Source organism: Epargyreus clarus, unplaced genomic scaffold (genome assembly GCF_041222505.1).
Source record: "Epargyreus clarus isolate Ecla_fem2 unplaced genomic scaffold, WU_Ecla_fem_2.2 ptg000010l, whole genome shotgun sequence".
Lineage (NCBI taxonomy): Eukaryota > Metazoa > Arthropoda > Insecta > Lepidoptera > Hesperiidae > Epargyreus > Epargyreus clarus.
The window spans coordinates 11,935,982-11,955,238 of NW_027332218.1; the positions used below are offsets into that span (position 1 = coordinate 11,935,982).

The following is a 19,257-nucleotide window of genomic DNA, read 5'->3' on the forward strand; positions in this document are numbered from 1 at the left end:
TTATTTTGCCTTCACATATCTATACTATAAAATAATAAAATACCCATATTCAGTAACTCGTGACAAAACAACCAGTCTTACGTCTTTAGTTGACATAAAGTATATACTAGTATATAAAGCTTCGTTAAAATGGTCGTGAATCTTTAGCAGACGCGTTCCGCTCTGTCGCCCTTACTCGTAAACTTCGTAGGCTGTCATTTACGATTATATTATTTTTAACCAATTGTCTGGCAAGTGTCCTTCAATATTGGAAATATGGATTCAAATGATTCATAGAATTTATGATTTTTTTATCATATTCTATGTCATTGTCGTTATAATCGTTCGTTTGTGAACGATTTGTGTGCCTTACTCACAGGCTGACCTAGACCTTGGTCGTACCTACTGTTAGAAAAATAAACATTTCGTCACATTAAATATGTTGTGTATTAGTTATTATATTAGTCTTTGGTCTTTTTCATTTATTTTCCGCCTTCCATTGAACGTATTACACGTTTCCAACAATTTTCCAAGCCTAAAAGGATCTTAACGCCTACTTTTATGTTTTTTTTTTAAATCCCAGTCTGTATTCTTAATTACGTCTGATTCTAAATATACCTACGTACTTAATATACTTTTTCTTACTTCAGGTAAAAAATCAATTTATTGAAGGGTGTTTGCGTGTTTTACTTAATTTATTTAATAAAATTCTTGTACGGAAATTATAAACAAACAAAGCTTTGAAACAGCCGTTTAATATGCAAAGAACATTCTATTCGTGCCACTAATGTCATTTGATTATAAATAAAGCTGAACACCCAAGAATGCCTTATGTAAAGATGTGATTCATTCGTGTAGGTGATCATGTTCACGCTATAGCAATTTGGGCGAACAGCAAGAGTAAAGTTGGAAACATAATATATAATATCTTCAGGCTATGTTTTAACAAGGATCATGATATGTAGGCGAGAATTGGTGCCGATGGGTAGCTCAAATGTATGTACAATAATATTTGTTGGTAAACTTAGACAAGTTAAACAGCAACTAATAAAATATATGTATGTTCAGTTGGTACTTTACAATTTGAGGTAACTCACTGTAGGAAATAATGTAATGTATGGATATAGTTACATTTTATTGAATATTACCAAATTCATAGGACTAGGAGAGCGCCAATACTTTTTATACACGTGTGTAGGTGGTAAAACAAATATTAGTCGGAAAATATCCAAAATCTCGCACACAAAGGTCCAAAGAGTTATAAACTCTTGATTGCATACGGCTATCTTTAATCATTCGAATCAATCATCAATTCGATTTATTAAAAGGTCTATCGCATCTAATAAAGAACCAAGTTTTCCATTGACCAATGAAGTCTAATCTTATCCGATGTGATAAGAACTTATCCATAGCGGTGCATTTTCAATCTCTTAACAATAACCACAGAGCAACAGTGAAACAAAACCTTTTTTGTTTTCTAGACCAGAGGGACTTCCATTAACGAAATTGTCAAAAATATAAAAGGGCCTTATCTCTGGATCCTCATGATTATTTAACATATATCCAAGTAACACACCCCGAGAGTTGTATATCGCCAGTTAGTTCTAGTGTTTTGTGTTGCGACCCTAAATTGAAAAGAGCGGTACACCACCACGACGCTAGTTTTTAGCTTATGATAAATATTTAGTATCAACCTTCTTTCTGTAACGCCACCCGCGTCTCAATTTTTAATACCCCTAAATATTTTCGGAGAGAAAGTAGTCTCTAGAGGCGGTAAAGTACTGAGTCATCAGAATATACCTTAATGTAAACGTAGTATGAAACCTTAAAGTTACCATTACAACGAATGACCGAACCGCAATATATCAATGTAAGGGTTACTAATAGGGGGCTTTCGCACTGGCATTTTTCCAGCGGACATTGAACGTAGGACTGCGCAAATTCTACACAAACGCGACGTATAGATACGCTACGTAGAATTTACATTATCCAATTCAATATCATTTCCAAATCTAATCTGCATGTATAGCAAATAACGTATATTCAAATTATCAGGATAATAACATCGTTATGTAGAATACTAGCTTATCTCGTGCCCGATCGATTGGACTGGTTTATGTAAAGAGCTTCTAACCCTTGTATGTTCAATGTGTAGGGAACATTATTAACTACGTGTTTAAAAAGAAAATAGGTGCTTGTCGTATTTAGCGAAGAATACGATTCACATCGACCGATTGCAAAAACATTGAGGTCCCAGAACAGCTCTTTGAATCTTACCATCTTTTGGTATATTTTAATTTTTAAACCGGAACCAAGGACTGGGGGCCAGACTACGCCTACCTCGGCTTAGGATCTGGGCTGCTATAAGTTTTGGGGGCGACAAAATTTTGTATTAGAAACGTACATTTTGGCGACAAGGTTTTGTCAACCTATTTTCAGAGGGCAGCTTGGACACTGCCCGTTACCTAATATTCTTAAATTACACCAGCAATATTTACAAAAATACTACTAGCCTTAGGCACCCTTTGGACGCAAGTCCAATAATGCTGTTAAACGTTTACCTATTAGATATAGGACATTATAACGCCAAAGAATTTTACCGTTCTTATGTTATCATTCTACATAAATCAAGAGCAACGCTTCTAAAAATCACAATTAGAAATTAGCATTCGTTTTCCTCACAAAATAAATGTTTAACATATTTTTAATGAATTCGCTTTAACATGACTGAATTCACACGAACACAATACGAAATGAGTACATGCAGGTATGAAGGAATGTATCTACAAAAACAACATTTGTTTTATAGTCCATACAAAAACATTCGCGTGAAAAATGTTTTTATTATACAGTGTTTATCAAATGATAACATCGCTTTCGAGATATGGTTGATAAGCGATACGATACGAACAAGAAGCAAAATGAATGTTTTATAGATGTAACTGTTTAGCGATAACGTCGAAATCATCTTGGACGGGGTTTCTAGTTTTTGTATACATATCAGTTTTGTATTTTTGTTGAATATCGATATTGATACGATATCTATTAGTTTAGTATATTTTAAAACAGCTAACATCAACATTAACATCTTAGTAGTCATAGTCAGAGTAGTAGTCATAAATCTTTCTTATATTTGATTATTATAGATTTATGAGTAGTCATAAATCTTTCTTATATTTGAAAAACCATAAAATTCCTACGAATTTTAAGGTTTTTGTATCACAGTGTCTGATTAATCAATTTCCACATGTTCAGTTTCCATTTAAAAGTAAATACATAGTTCGACTTAAGTAATTAGAAGTGGCCAGTGTTATCAATCTTTCCGCCATTGCTCCCTACTTCTTTTATGATGCAGATTTCCCCTATGTATACCAGACAGTCTATTAAGTCTTATTAGCTGATGTGGAAACGACAAAAATAAATTATCTATCGGTTGAAGCAACTTATTTTTTCATAAAAGATCAAAATATTTTAAAAAGAGATAATTTAAACCAATTTCATTTACCCAATATATATATTTAATATTAATTAATTATATTTCTTTGCTCCTATTTTGATAGTTGGCAGGAAAAGCATTTAAAAATACACTTTTGTAACCGAAGCAAATTTCTATATCGTTATAAAAAGATCTCTCGAGAAATAGTGAGCATTTTCTCTTCGAAAGCGATGTTGACTTTGCAATGCATAAATAATAATGTATTACGTACGACATGAGTGTATTGAGGTGGGCATGAGTTGTTACTTGTTTAATTAATCAGAAGGATTAACGCCCACCACTAAAAGCCTTCGTCTCAATTTTGACAGGCACCGACGAGCGTTAAATCTGTGATTGATGACAAGTTTGGTAGGTAATTTTAATTTTTGGAAGTTGTAGGAGTAGAAAATCCGTTCGTGTAAAATTTACCCTAATGCTCTAATATTCTGGGGTACGGCTCGCAAGTTTTCTCAAAATTATAATCTTAAAGGTACTCCCTTAATTATTACTTGTAATGTCTGCCTCTAAAGTGTATCTTTGTGTATGTCTTCTTCAATTCAAGTTTGCAAATCATCTTCGAGCACATGCTCGAATAAACATTAACGAAGATAGCAGTCATCGGACAGGATGATGAGGACATCATTATCATCGTACATGCCGTACCTAAAGTGATCCACTAACATTTTTAGGCTTGAATTTTGTCATACAGTACTGAAATAACATATATGACATGTTATTTCAGTACTTATTTAGGGATCACTGACTATCCATTGACCGTAAACAACTAATTTGTCCTTTAAATATCTCCTTTAATCTTACTTGCGTCAATTTCGTATGGAGCAATAAAGGATCCAGACGGATAGTTCTCTACCCAACATCGGACAAGGTTAAAACGCCTACGACTAACCTTTGAAACATTGACATGCATAATACGACAATCTGCTTGTTGAGACAGTCGTATTCATTAAGACCATAGAATAAAATAATTAAGCGATTGAATTAATTTGAGAGTAGTATTGATTTTTCTTGATGAAGACTTACGCTTGCGTTTGTGGTGAATGGCGTGTGAAACTTATCGAGTTTCGAGTTTCCGTGCGCGATTCGCCCTAATGCACCCCGGACGTGACGTTTTTATTTTTGAGCAAAAGTCCCAGGTATTTTAAGGGTGAAAAGTAGCATGTTTCACCTTATCTCTGCGTGGAAATTTCGTCAAAATCAGCTTAGTTGTTTCCAGTAATAAGAAACAAATACAAAGGAGTTTTATGTTATGAAAGAAATAAAAAATGAGGTAAAAAAAATACTAACTATATATCGAAGATAAATATTAATCGTGTCAGCAGTCGTGTAAGGTACATGACTGCATTCGAGGTTAGACCCGCATCTCGTATCCAATGTCGTATAATATACAACAGACTTACAGACTCAGATTAGTACTCAATCATATAATTTCCGCGTAAATGTTGACCCTAACCGCATAAGGCTAACACAGGCATGTGTTCGTCATTATTCATAAAAGCAGGAATATCAGAATTTTCCTTTTACTGTTGCCCTTGATACAAAGCGAATCCCGAGCACAAGTGGAATCTTATAGACTTATTATAGAATCTTGGAAATTTGAGTTAAAGTCACCATACCCATTCACGGTCCCGTACTAATAACTTTCACATAAAGTGAAAATTAAATACATATGATTCAATTACTATTATTAAAAATAAAACCAAGACACGTCGAGCTATGCTTATCCGAGATGCGATAGTAGGGCTCTCAACTTAAAATCCTTATTAAAATTACGCTACTATTGATTTGAGATATTAACTATGTATAATGTGTTCCTAACGTGTCTTTGTCCCTTTGAGGTCAGCAAGTTCATCCCTTGAACTCAGAGTCCCTGACCGCGGCCCCTACGCCCAGCCCCTAAGGTGCTTCGGATTAAGTTAACATATAGCGATATGAAGATTAAATTTTCTCAAAGAAATATTTTATACCTCTAGAACTGTCTCGTATGTACTCACGTATGACGCAATCAGGATTCAGTTATATAATAAATGTACATTGAATATCTGAATATCAAGGTCATCTATATTTATACTTATTGTTGATCACCAGCATGTGCCTTATCCTATGCGGGATTGATTACAGATGTCCACGGTCAGCAATTTACATTTAGCAGGTGGACTGCTTGCTAGTTTGCTACTTCTATAAACTGTCCATGTAAACATGTCAGTATATTTTAATACTCAATCAATAATTTATTAGAAGAGGATGTCCATTTATAGCACATTGACCTTTGTGTCTATACCCGTAAAAGCTAGAATGACGCATCGTCCTTTCAACGCTATAGGTATCATCAATTTCCTTAATAAAAGTGACATAATTTTCAAGTATATACCGTATCGTCGTTGCCAAAATGTGATATATCGTTATTTGTTAAGTGAATAGACCCAAGGTTGAATTATATAATCACTAAATGTTAATAATGTAAAAGAAATTAATTTACATAGACGTATAGAACGTAATAAAATTAAAAAACTTTATTGAACAAAACAAATCTCGAAACACAATTCCTTCTCTCCGTGCAATTAAATAAAACATTATTATAATAATCTTTTTTGTTAGCTAAAATTCAACTTTTTGTAGTTTTAACTACTACAACGTAATCAGAAACCAAGTAGACATGGTAATTGTTTTACGTCTTTACATTTGACCATTAAAGTGACTTCAGTTTAATGTTTAGCCTGATCCATTTGAACTGTGCTACTTATGTGTTGTGCTGAATTCGATTGGGATAAACTTCCGTAAAGCGCATACCACCGATCAATCTGAAATTTGGTAGACTAATGTATTTTGACGAAAATTGGCGCAAACGCCATTTTGAATAAGGAAAACGAAGGAGAACCTCTTTTCGTTCGGTGTGCATGATCGCGATTCCTAACCGATTTAAACTATTTTTTTAGCTTTCCCCAGAAAGCGTGTGTGTGTGTGTGTGTTTTAGGTCGATCGGCGGTATGCGCTTTTCGGAAGTACACCCTTGGATTGAAACATTTTGCAGATTTCTTTTCTATTCTACTGACATCCAATGTTACCAAAAACCAAATTGTAATTGTCAATTTATTTGTGACCGGTACGCTCATACGAAACATGTCGAATTCAGTTACCGTTCCTCTGATAGTTGTCTGACCTTTTTGGGTTAAATTGCTATTATCCAAGGGACCCTTTCAGGGCACGTGTAGCTGAAGACGTGCGATGTCTCGCTCAATAAACAATATTACTTCTACTTACCTACTATCTACCTCAAAGTATCTATATCTAGATAGATACTGCTGACCTGCTATTATTATAAAAACGCTGATATAAAACTACTAGCGTAGCGAGGCGACAATGTCTTTACAGAGAAGCAATTCTGCAAAGTTGATTTCCTTTAAACGGAAAGAGGAAATGTATAAATCCTAAAATGTGTGTTGTCTTGACATTGTTATGCGCTATGTCTCTTGATCTGTTATTCCTTCTAATGCAACATTAAATAATGTTTCATCGTACCATGTTAAAAGGCATACCTAATTCCAATTTAGTCCGATTTCATGTCCATAGAGATCTTCCAACTGTATCTTGTCAAAGTTCAACAAAACCATTCTGTTTATATTTTGTACATCAGTTTCAAAGTTCATGAATAATAGGGATCTGTCTTGAAAGTTCAGCAATTAATATTGTAAACAATCATCCACTGTTTTAGCTATTCTCTTGGAAACCCTTCTTCAAAATTTAGTTGAACTGAACTGAATAATTACACAGTAAAATGTATCGTAGAAGAATATTGCTCCTAAATTTTCTCTAAGCAAGTACATTAATTAATAAATATTGTATCCTGCTCATTTCCCCAAAAAAGATATGACAGAATCGAAGTCAGTGGGTATACCAAAATAAACTATGTTATTTAGAAGTATTGCTTCTTGATTGACTCAAAGCATTTTTTCTGCAACATGATTGCGGTCAGGCGAAGCAAGCTTGTTAGTTTTACGTCTGGCCAGTCAGGAAAACATCAGAAGAGTATGTATATCGGGTGCCAAAACTTTTGACCATTAATCACCGAATGAAGTATGTCGGTTTGTCTTATCGTTTACAAATTTGAACATTCCTAGATTATAACAAACATTATGCAAATATGTTTTTCAGTACAATGACTCTGTAATAAAATCTTTGCCGTATTAAATGACGGCTTCTTGTTAGGAAACTCGGCCTTGTGGGTTCAGTCAACTGGACACATCCGGAGAGAAAAAAGACTTTATTGATCATAACAGTATGGTCCAAGTTGCTCTACGTCATCCGGTAATGATAGATGAAATTGGTGTTTATCGCCTCGCAATAAGAATGGTAATGCGGCGTGGGCGTCGCTTAGGTATTCGGACTTAACCTTAAACCTACGGATCAGGTGGAGAAATGTCTTGCATACTGATTCAGGCCCACGATTTTTCCGAAGCCGTGAGTTGAATGTTGTACCTATAAAGTGTCGTTTTCGTTAATAATATAATGACCAGTGTTATTCCACTCAATTCCAGTTTTGACATATTCCTCTGATATAATTTAACTACATGGTTTACCTTATTATCATGGTCTCTTTTATCAAATAAATACGAATATTTACAGGACTGGACGTTAGTATATTATCATTTTTTCGATCATTTATTATTCTGTTTACGATAGTAATGGACATAATTATAGGTATATTATTAAGTGTAAGGTCAAAAGGAAAGTTCTTTTGGTTTTGGCTCCCAAAATACTCATCGTAATTTAACAAATGAGGTAATTTTATAAGTTAAAAATGGACCTATTTTTGCCGTTCTTATTTGTGTCAACATGTGACCTCTATGATATGATTTTTTCAAGAATTCTTACTCAAAACTCTTTAAAAAATCATTCAACGGCACTTAAAACTCTCAGTCAGAACATTAACGTGGAATAAGTTAATCCCATTACATTGTCTTCACGATTTGCAATTGCACAATTGCTGCAATATTTTGCATCACCTTATTCTTATACGAGTCGAGACAAATCGTAAGTGACATTTACATAATATACATAAGTAACTATTATTTACGAAGAGTATACGGTTATTCCGATCACATAATGTATATATCACGAGGTTTATTTCTACGTATCTGCGAGTCTCCGCGTATATTCCCATATGCAGTTTCCCTGCCTGTGCAAAAATCACTAATTAATATTCAAAGAAAAATAACATGGTCAACTAACGCAAAACTCATATAAACATGTACGCCAAATTCATTTCAAAAATTAGAATTGAAGTAATAACATAAAAAAACGACATCCATTTTGAAATCAAAATATTTTTATGTATACATATAACTATGTATTACCATTATAGCGGCTGGACCTTGAAATAAATTCTAGATCTAGGCTATGGAATGCGTGTATTTACAACAGCGTAAATTTTACAAAGCTGAATATTGATGGCATTCCATTCCATCTTACTTATCTGATTGATGTTATCTATAGTTGCACAGACCTACTTATTTATCTTAATTCTTCTCAATGGGATGTTCAATAAAATTCTGCCTTTAAAATGACTAATCAATCATGTTAACAAAATAACAATAGAACACCTTAACTGAAAGAAAAGGAATTTAGAATATTTTTCAAACTTCAAAAATTTGTTAACTGGGCAGCCTACTTTTAAAGTAAATAACTTTGGTCCAATAGACTAGTATTTCTTAGTTTCTTAATTTAATTTAAACTGAAAACGAGGCCAAAGCAAGTCTAAAGGCAAAAGTGAAGTAGAAAAATTTACACAAGGCAAAGTAAGTACTTTATGTACAGGAATTTTAATTTATGTTCATACGCCGGTTGAGATGAACGTCCCTTGATTAAGCACCCCCATATGCTCGGTAACAATGACACCGGCTACAGACCAGCTGCCGTGCGAGAAAAACAATATGTTCCCGGTCCTTTTGTTGCTTTACCAGACTTGGGTTAATGTGTAAGCGGCTGGCATATAACATATACAAATACAAATAAGCGTACCGTTTCTAACACGGGAATAGAAAATATCATGTTTTATCTAGAGCAAACTGTTATCGTTCATCTTTGGTGTACCGTTCTCTAGTGAATCTCAGCCGTAAAACAATAAACAAGTGTTGGGGTTGTATTACATGATGAACATTCATGTAATACAACCCCAACACCAACATTAAAATTTGACTCTTTTACTTAAAAGTACTTTTCGTTAAAGAAATTACAGTTCGGGATATCTCAAGGCATTTACAAAGTGTACGACCGTTATTTTCTACTTTCATGCATTGTTTACGATGTCACAACATTTTCTCATTATGAAAACTGCATAAGAACTGTACACTAATTACGACTTAATATGTTCTTTTAAAAATAGCTTGCCGTGACAAAAACATAGTCAATGCACGCAGCTGTACGTAAAATTGATATAGGCTCGTGCTTTGCAGTTTTTGTGGTCAGTGTCGTTGCAAATCAAATAAAACGAGGTAAAATGGAGACTTCGCTTGCCCAGAAGGTGCCGGTTTTTACACTATGCTATACGCTAGTCATCGTGAAGGTGATGAATTGCGTTGGTTGAAGCGAAGGCTTGATTGACTTGACTAACATTGGCAGGCCTATCTAGAGCCGTCTGCGTCATTTAATTAATATTGGCATTCACGGCTCATAAATTTATAAAGATCTTCCTGTACTTTGATTTTAAGGATAGACCCATTCCTTTTCAAAAGTTTATGGAGGATTTCTAACACGCCAGGACTTTGATCATCTTCGTCATATCGAACCGTCACAAGCTTCACTATACCTTTATTATAATGCCTCATTTTTTTAATATATAAATGTAGCCTTTATGAAGTTTTTGTCCGTGTAATAAACTTCCGCCGTTGTCTCACTTTGCCGCACTGGCGACGCCGACATTAACCAGTGCAACACACAAAAACTACAACATTGTTGTTCAGTGAAAAGTCGATCGCGTCATGCTAGAAACTAACCTTGATCTGAATTTTCATTTGACACATTATCTGCTCGGAATCATTGCCAGATTCCGTGAAACTGGAATAGTGTTTAGTATTTCCTAGTTTTAGATTTGCTGGCACATATGTCGCTGTCTGATGTACACATAGCTTCATTGATATAATGTTGTACCTATGTACTAGAGATAAAACATATGTTCTCGTATAAATTATTTAAATACGACTAGATAACTTTGACACGGGTAAAAGAACTGACCAGAATCTGTATGTGATTCCACGAGAATAAATTCAGGAAGCAACTTTGGGAGTCCAATGTCTATTCTAATTTAATTATGTAAGCTTATCTTGAATCATCTATCTACTCAATTTATAATTGATGCCATCAGGTCAGCATTATATTATAGAGATAAATTTAATAAGAAAGATAACATTAAACCATTTATTGAGGGATTGTAATCAATATTAACACTAATGGTTCAATAAATCTTAATTAACTATTACGTTATTTCACATCCTAAGACGAATTCCATTGGATAGGAATTCATTCTATGTAATATAAGGTACAGCGAACTTAGAAAAGTCAATGCCTTTGGGTTTACCATTCAAAAATACGGATTCTCTATTTGTCAATGTTAGAATTTTATTAAAGGGATGTGACCTTAAACTTTATATCTAATAGTCGTTTAACACGCTAATAAATAAATGACTGTTATAATTTTTTATGTGGTTTGCTATTGAATTTGTTTTTATTCTTTGTAATCTGCTATAATAGACATTAATCATAAATATTAAATTTGGTGGTGGTGAAACTTTGTGGGTGCCCCGTTAAACCTATTTTTGTCGTATAGGGGTGGTGGTGGGGTAGTGAATATTTATTTATATTACTATCAAGTGAACCCACTGATAAGAAGCATTCAATTTAGCTCTTATATGCAGCATTGCATCTATGATCGTCTTCTTGTCATCGGGAAATGTAATGTAATGTAATCTCGAATCGGCTATAGAAGTGAAATAATGATAACAGATCTGAGCGAAAATGTAAACTTATCAAGTAGAATATATTGTCGTCGTCTTTAGATATGCTCTGTTCCTATTTTTCTGTTTCTATTCATGATTTTTTTAACAGTTTAATAGTATAATTGTTTTACTTGTGGTATGCAAAATGGTCTTGCAAGATTTCTCCCAATGCAGTTATTTCGCTTGCATGCGGATCCGGTACCGCCTAACTATGAAAGTTATAAATAGGTTCAGCTAGGCAGTAGTGGCCGACATTCCATCGTTGTGACCCTACATTGTTTACCAACTGCGTGTAGAACGTCTATTGATCGTCGCGTTCAATGAATTGTGTCGGCATTCCTCCATTCACTGGTTATTGATTGACGACATGTTCATCTTCAAGCAGGTGTCAGTGTTTGTACAGGTTTTTGTGGGATTTCATCTGTCTTCGTTATTGTGTCTTTTATGTGTTTCTTGAAGCACTGACATTATGGGGTTTGCTCTTTCAATACCTTGTTTGTTTTGCGTAACTGTTATAAACGGTTTCTGTTCGTTTCATCGTATTCAGATGTCTTAAGAAATCATTTTACATGTTTGTAGGTGCCAATGAGTATTACTATGATCGATTTATTTTACAAACATAAAGATTAAACATAAAGGTCAAAAGTTAGGAAAGAAATCGGTTATGCTTGTACTCGGACTGTAAATGGAATGTATTTTGCGTATTTACAATAACACCGCCCGCATCTATTATCATTGTAACAAAATTATGACATCATACACATTTAAGTACATTTGTTCACGGGCGCTTTAAACAAACTATACGGCGTTCCCATTAGTGTTTCGGCAGATATAATCTGACCTCTGTATTGTGTAGGTGATGTGTGGGAAAATAATTGGGTCATCTGATAGTTGAAGGCCCACCAACTCTAGTACGATGGTTTATCGTTTATTGCCCCACCCATTGAGCCCATCATCTTAAAACTTGAACCGTAGAAACCTTATAATCCATGTGTAATGGATCGCTAGTAGAAATGTCTGTGGCTCACGCAAGTCTTAAACTGTCGAATATATAGAATGATATATTGAAGGAGAGATCCTTTAGGAATTTGTTTGGATTTATCATCGAAACTTCTACGATAGTTTTTCGATACTTTAAATCTTTTCGCGAGTATTTGTTGCTGTTTTATTTTATGGTTTACATTCAGATTATTCAAATTCGGATTTGGATTTAAAAAATCGTATTATTCTTAAGTCAGTTATTTCAGTATTTTCTTGTGTTATTTTTATACGATTTTTTAATCGAATCTTAATAGAGCAAGATCCCAGGGCCACCAGACGTCACGTATTTTCTGACGAAGGAAATGTGGACGATTGAGTAGTGTTAGTATGTACTAAGAACGCATGCCTACCTGCTAGCTTGCTCAGACGGCCAATTTTCAGGTATCAGGTAATCAAGGTACATAAAAACTTTACTTACCTCACGTAAATTCTCCAAGCTGATTTTTACGTATATTTTAGGCAATATCCTTAAAAATAAGTCGCCAATACTCCCAGACACTTTCCGTCGGCCGTATTGCTTTGCAGACGCTTTAAAGCTCCCAAAATAATTACTTAACTTCACGTAAATTCTGATGCTCCATTTTTATATATGTCTACCAGACAACTATTTTAAAATCTTTTACAAGAAGACAGACCGATCCAAGGGGCCAATCATCCCCTAAGCTCAATTTTAATGCCTCTGTGGGTAGGAGCGCGAGGGCATTATCCACGCGCATGAGACTGAGTGAGACATGTATTAGGATATATTGACCTCTCTCTCTCTCTCACTCCGTTACAATTTACTCATATAACTTAATTATTAATATTAAAAAAAATCAGCTAAAAAATAAAAAATCAGGTAAACAATTGAAAATTAACTTGTAAAAAAATGCTCATTTGACTACAATAATTCTAGAATTTTATCCTACAAGCTGTTTTGATAAATTCGAAAAAACTTCAATTTTTTTTTTAAGCAATATCAAATACTCGATAGTGTTAACGAATTCATTGAATAACAGCAATTTTTTTTAAATTATTTATTTATTGGGAATTAATCATAAGTAAAATACAAAGTAGAAAAATATTAATCTCTCAAAATTTCTGAGTAGTGCCTCTAATCTTCATTATCATCGTCATTGAAATTAGACAATTCATCATCCAGCCAATCTTGATATTGAATATCTAAATCGTCATTGTCGCTATCAACATTGTCCTCATTTCCTTCCACTGTAAAAAAAAAAATCAAACAATGAAGATCTGAAAAAACTAAACTGACACAAAAAATATGAAAAACGAAAATAAATTACCTGATTGTTCTTCTAGCGACTCACTGACAAAACCCGGTAATTCATCTCCGTCGAACCAATGAAAATCATATGTTCCATCTTTTAATGTCCAGCCATTATTTTCGGGTTTGAAAATATTTATCATCTTCATAGTTGCATTGTTCCAAAACTAGCAATATAGTTAGCTCGTCGGAACTGTTGCCAAAGCTCACTTTTGCAAGGTGGTAAGCTGCTAGCATCGAAGTTTTTCAAATTTTTCCGATTGAATTCTTCATTAATGTCAGAAACCATATAATTGTTAATAAACAGTTAATAACATATATAGTTATAGTTGTTAATTAACAGTTGTTGTATTCAACATAATACAAAAATTTATCTGTGATGTATACAACGTTCCTGGAATAATTGATGTAGATGCTGCCAGACTCCAACTGTTTATTAACAATTATATGGTTTCTGACATTAATGAAGAATTCAATCGGAAAAATTTGAAAAACTTCGATGCTAGCAGCTTACTACCTTGCAAAAGTGAGCTTTGGCAACAGTTCCGACGAGCTAACTATATTGCTAGTCTTTGGAACAATGCAACTATGAAGATGATAAATATTTTCAAACCCGAAAATAATGGCTGGACATTAAAAGATGGAACATATGATTTTCATTGGTTCGACGGAGATGAATTACCGGGTTTTGTCAGTGAGTCGCTAGAAGAACAATCAGGTAATTTATTTTCGTTTCTCATATTTTTTGTGTCAGTTTAGTTTTTTCAGATCTTCATTGTTTGAATTTTTTTTTTTACAGTGGAAGGAAATGAGGACAATGTTGATAGCGACAATGACGATTTAGATATTCAATATCAAGATTGGCTGGATGATGAATTGTCTAATTTCAATGACGATGATAATGAAGATTAGAGGCACTACTCAGAAATTTTGAGAGATTAATATTTTTCTACTTTGTATTTTACTTATGATTAATTCCCAATAAATAAATAATTAAAAAAAATTGCTGTTATTCAATGAATTCGTTAACACTATCGAGTATTTGATATTGCTTAAAAAAAAATTGAAGTTTTTTCGAATTTATCAAATCAGCTTGTAGGATAAAATTCTAGAATTATTGTAGTCAAATGAGCATTTTTTTACAAGTTAATTTTTAATTGTTTACCTGATTTTTTATTTTTTAGCTGATTTTTTTTAATATTAATAATTAAGTTAAGTATATGAGTAAATTGTAACGGAGTGAGAGAGAGAGAGAGGTCAATATATCCTAATACATGTCTCACTCAGTCTCATGCGCGTGGATAATGCCCTCGCGCTCCTACCCACAGAGGCATTAAAATTGAGCTTAGGGGATGATTGGCCCCTTGGATCGGTCTGTCTTCTTGTAAAAGATTTTAAAATAGTTGTCTGGTAGACATATATAAAAATGGAGCATCAGAATTTACGTGAAGTTAAGTAATTATTTTGGGAGCTTTAAAGCGTCTGCAAAGCAATACGGCCGACGGAAAGTGTCTGGGAGTATTGGCGACTTATTTTTAAGGATATTGCCTAAAATATACGTAAAAATCAGCTTGGAGAATTTACGTGAGGTAAGTAAAGTTTTTATGTACCTTGATTACCTGATACCTGAAAATTGGCCGTCTGAGCAAGCTAGCAGGTAGGCATGCGTTCTTAGTACATACTAACACTACTCAATCGTCCACATTTCCTTCGTCAGAAAATACGTGACGTCTGGTGGCCCTGGGATCTTGGACTATAATTGGTATGGAGAAATTTCAATACTACTGATTCTTTCAGTTCTAGACAAATTTATGATCGTTTGATACATTTTGCGTTACGTGATAGTGCCAAACATTTTCCGCATCTGGACTGTAATCAAATTACTGCACTTTCACTAACATGCCAAGCTTCAATCAACCGAATATCGTCTGATAGTTTACGGCTAATAAAATCAGTTGTATAGAATGGTCCGAAACGAAACGCATCAAGACTATGGATTTAATATCATTCGAAAGAGAAATTAGATCGTTGTCTTTCTGCAGGGCATTTTCTATGAATGTGATTGTCTAATAGTCTTCATTATGAACAGTCCAATTACTGTTTATGAACGAGGTTGGTAGAAAGCCTAATGACATGTTATGTAAAGCAGTTTTGCTGCAACCTAACGTATCTTTCTATTTGCAATGTCTAGCAAATCATGTATTTTACAGTTGTTTCGAATATTTAATATAATGTATGATTTAAGACTGAAATTATCGCGGAATTGAGGCATTTTATTATGTACCGGGTATGCGATATGCGTTTTTTTATTGCCGATATTTCGACCCAGTTGCATGGATCGTGGTCACGGCGAAACTGAGGTTGAGAGGAGAAACCGTTGACAAGTACTAGTGGTAGATTAATCTATCTACCCTACGTCTAGTTCGTTTTTCTTTTCTAGGTTTCATATCACAAGGATTAAATATAATGTTTCAAATGCAGCTGAAAATCTAAATTAGTAACTAGAAAGAATTACATACTCAGACTTAAAGACTGCTTCCGGTACTGACTCATTTCTGGCAATGAACTGTAAGCTATATTTGTATTAGGTGCAATAGTTGCGTTTGTTTCCGCTTTTTAAGTGGGTGTTAATTGTAGAGAAGTACCGAACGGGTTATGTAATAATATTTGTATGATGATTTGTATAATCATGATGGATAATAATTGCTATTCAATATCCACATAAAAGTCCCTGAGGACTATTACTGCTATGTGACAATTTTCTTGAAAACTAAGTTAAACTTAACGAATTTGAATTTAGAAAATGTATTATCGTAAGTTCTGTTGTATAAAGTTAATGATAGTTACTAAAACTGAATATTTAATTCCAGTGTCGGCAGAAGCCCTAGACCGAGCAAGACTGGCGCGCGAAAGACGAGAAGCGGAACAAAGGAAGAGGCTGGACGAGCTACGCGCACACGCCGCCGCGGCGCAAGCGCAGCGCGAGAAGAGGGACGAGGACCGCCGCCGCAGGCAGGCCGAGCAGCGAGCGAAGGATGATGACAGACGGCAGCAGGTAGGTTGGATAAAGACTGAACGGACACATGGCTATTTTAGGGTGTTGAAGTAGCAAACGAGCTTGTGGACTGTCGCGTATGTATATATGTAATCAACTCCTGATAATGTTAGATTCCTACCTGAGGACGGCAACGGATTCGTTGCTACCGCTGAGGACTAAGTTGAAACGCCTTGGATACTTACCGTACCCTTCAACCAGCGGTCGAAAGTTCAAGCAGAAACAAAATCTGACGGTCACAAAGGGTTATACCACCTTTTGCACACAGAGAAAAATAAAATATAAAATCTAAATAACTATTCACAGAACACAACACCGATACAAAAAAGTTAAATGAGAATATAGATAAGTGATATAAAAACGAATAGGCACGCAAAAAAGCGTCAAATCTATTAGAAATCTTATTGCTAACCTAAATGTAAAATAATAGCTTAATCTTAAAAAAAGAAATGCAGTATAAAGCGATACGGAGCGGAGTCAGTGAAAGCCGCAGATCACGGCACTGATTTTAAGTCAGTTTTATTGTATTCAAAACATGATGTTGATGGTGTGAGGAAGGCGCTTATGAACATTTACTCTTCTAGAAAACTTGCATGTATATCTGTCTAATATTAAAAAGAATTTTGAAATATTTTTAGCCGTAATTTAAAGTTAAAATAGCTGCTATTTTCAATTCAAACTGCATGTTAAAGTGACTACGATATCTACTATACAAATGGGCGAAATTAGTGAGCTATATTTAACTATGTAAGATGTAGTTAGGTACTATGCTGGGAGCCAATCTCCCAGCATAGTACCGGTAATTGTTTAAAACAGTAAAATAACTATTAAATTACATTGTTAATCAAGAAACCATACATTTTGATTCAAAACCAATTATGTAATTGAAGCAAGGGGGATAACACAAGACGGACGAACGCCCGCCATCTGTGACGGCGCTCTCAGTAACACACGGTACTTTCTCTACACCAGTAAATAATAGTTACGTTTACGTACGATAGTGAAAATTAGAAAATGCGAAGGAGAAATGACTTCAATTGGACAATGACCAGATATTTACGATTTGGGTTTGCATGCTCCAAGTGCATTTGTATGTTGGAATTTTCGTTTTGACTCATGAGGTAAACATGATGTTGGAGAAATTTTTCCTTATTAACTGTCATGGCTTGACGGAGCCAAGCCAGTTATTTTTGTTAAGTTTTCGTCGCAGACTCTTAATGTTTTTCAATTTTACACCAATCAGCGATTCTTTATCTTAAGATTACCTTTATTCAATATCTAAAGCCTTTTTAAAACAAACAAAAACGTATCTTTCTGGACTATTTAACCGTCAATAGGATGTCAATCCATAGCACTGTAACATTAATTTAAAGTATTATACATTTATTACTGACAGCGACTAGAAAATTCACTCAGCTGCGATATCGTACTGAGATCAAAGTACAACTATCGTGTCGTAGGAATTCCCGACCTAAGATATGCGACGAGATATCTGCAAACATCGCTCGATCGATATTCAGTAAGAATGTTGAGGTGTCTCACAGGGCACGTTGGTGTTGCTACTTTCTAGGACGGATTCAAAGACATTGCAAGGATATATAAATAGCATATATTATGCAAGGATACGTTTAAATGGCTTTTTAAACTAAAACGCATTAGGGGTCAGAAATAGATATTAAAATTGGTACCAAAAAATATGTGCAATCAATTTGGAATAATAGAGAAACATGTGCATAGGTGCTGAGTTCTGACCTACGCACGTATTTATTTTCTTTATTATTTTAACTTTAGTTAATTCTGTATTTATTTATTTTTTCTGTAATAGAACAAGGTAACGTTTTTGCACTAAAGGGTAATTTGACCATAAAATGTGTTAGCCATGACTAAACATGGAAATAAAGTAATGTAACTCAGTGGCATACGTGACAAACTGGGCATTCTGTTTTAATCATTATCTGTCGTGAGATTTGCATACGAGGTTCGATATTTTGATTCGAAGCGATAAATCATCTTAGATAGAATTTATTTAATCCACGCAAGATATTTTTATCTCTAAGGTGCCTTTAAATATATTGATTATTATATATTTCTGCTGTATTTGCTTTTCAGTCCTAACGTATTACCATCATATGTATGACTACATTCGTTATCATATTCCTTTATTCTCTATTCTTAGTATTGCAGTGTAGGTTTTGAAACTGCATAAAGGCGAAGTCTGCGGGTTCAATTTGAGCTTCTCGATTACGTTCACCAATTAGCACGTTTTACTGGTCTTGCAAATAACGCTAAATGCCTCGATCCGTTCCTTTTACTTCAATACATGTACCAACGCATGTGTTTTATATCGTTATTGTTACGATTTCCTATGGCTTATCTTCAAGAGTTATAGGTGGATCTTGCAAATTATAAAGTGCTATATAATATCTTTTGC

General features: G+C 34.3%; 1 protein-coding gene across 1 annotated transcript in view; it reads left to right on the forward strand.

Moving 5' to 3' along the window:
* Window positions 1-19,257, forward strand: part of LOC140745550 (uncharacterized) — a 54,055-nt gene that overhangs the window by 5,768 nt on the left and 29,030 nt on the right. Inside the window, exon 2 of the mRNA XM_073077474.1 lies at window positions 16,642-16,826. Coding sequence (XP_072933575.1) covers window positions 16,642-16,826 — 185 coding nt within the window. The remainder of the gene's footprint in view (window positions 1-16,641; window positions 16,827-19,257) is intronic.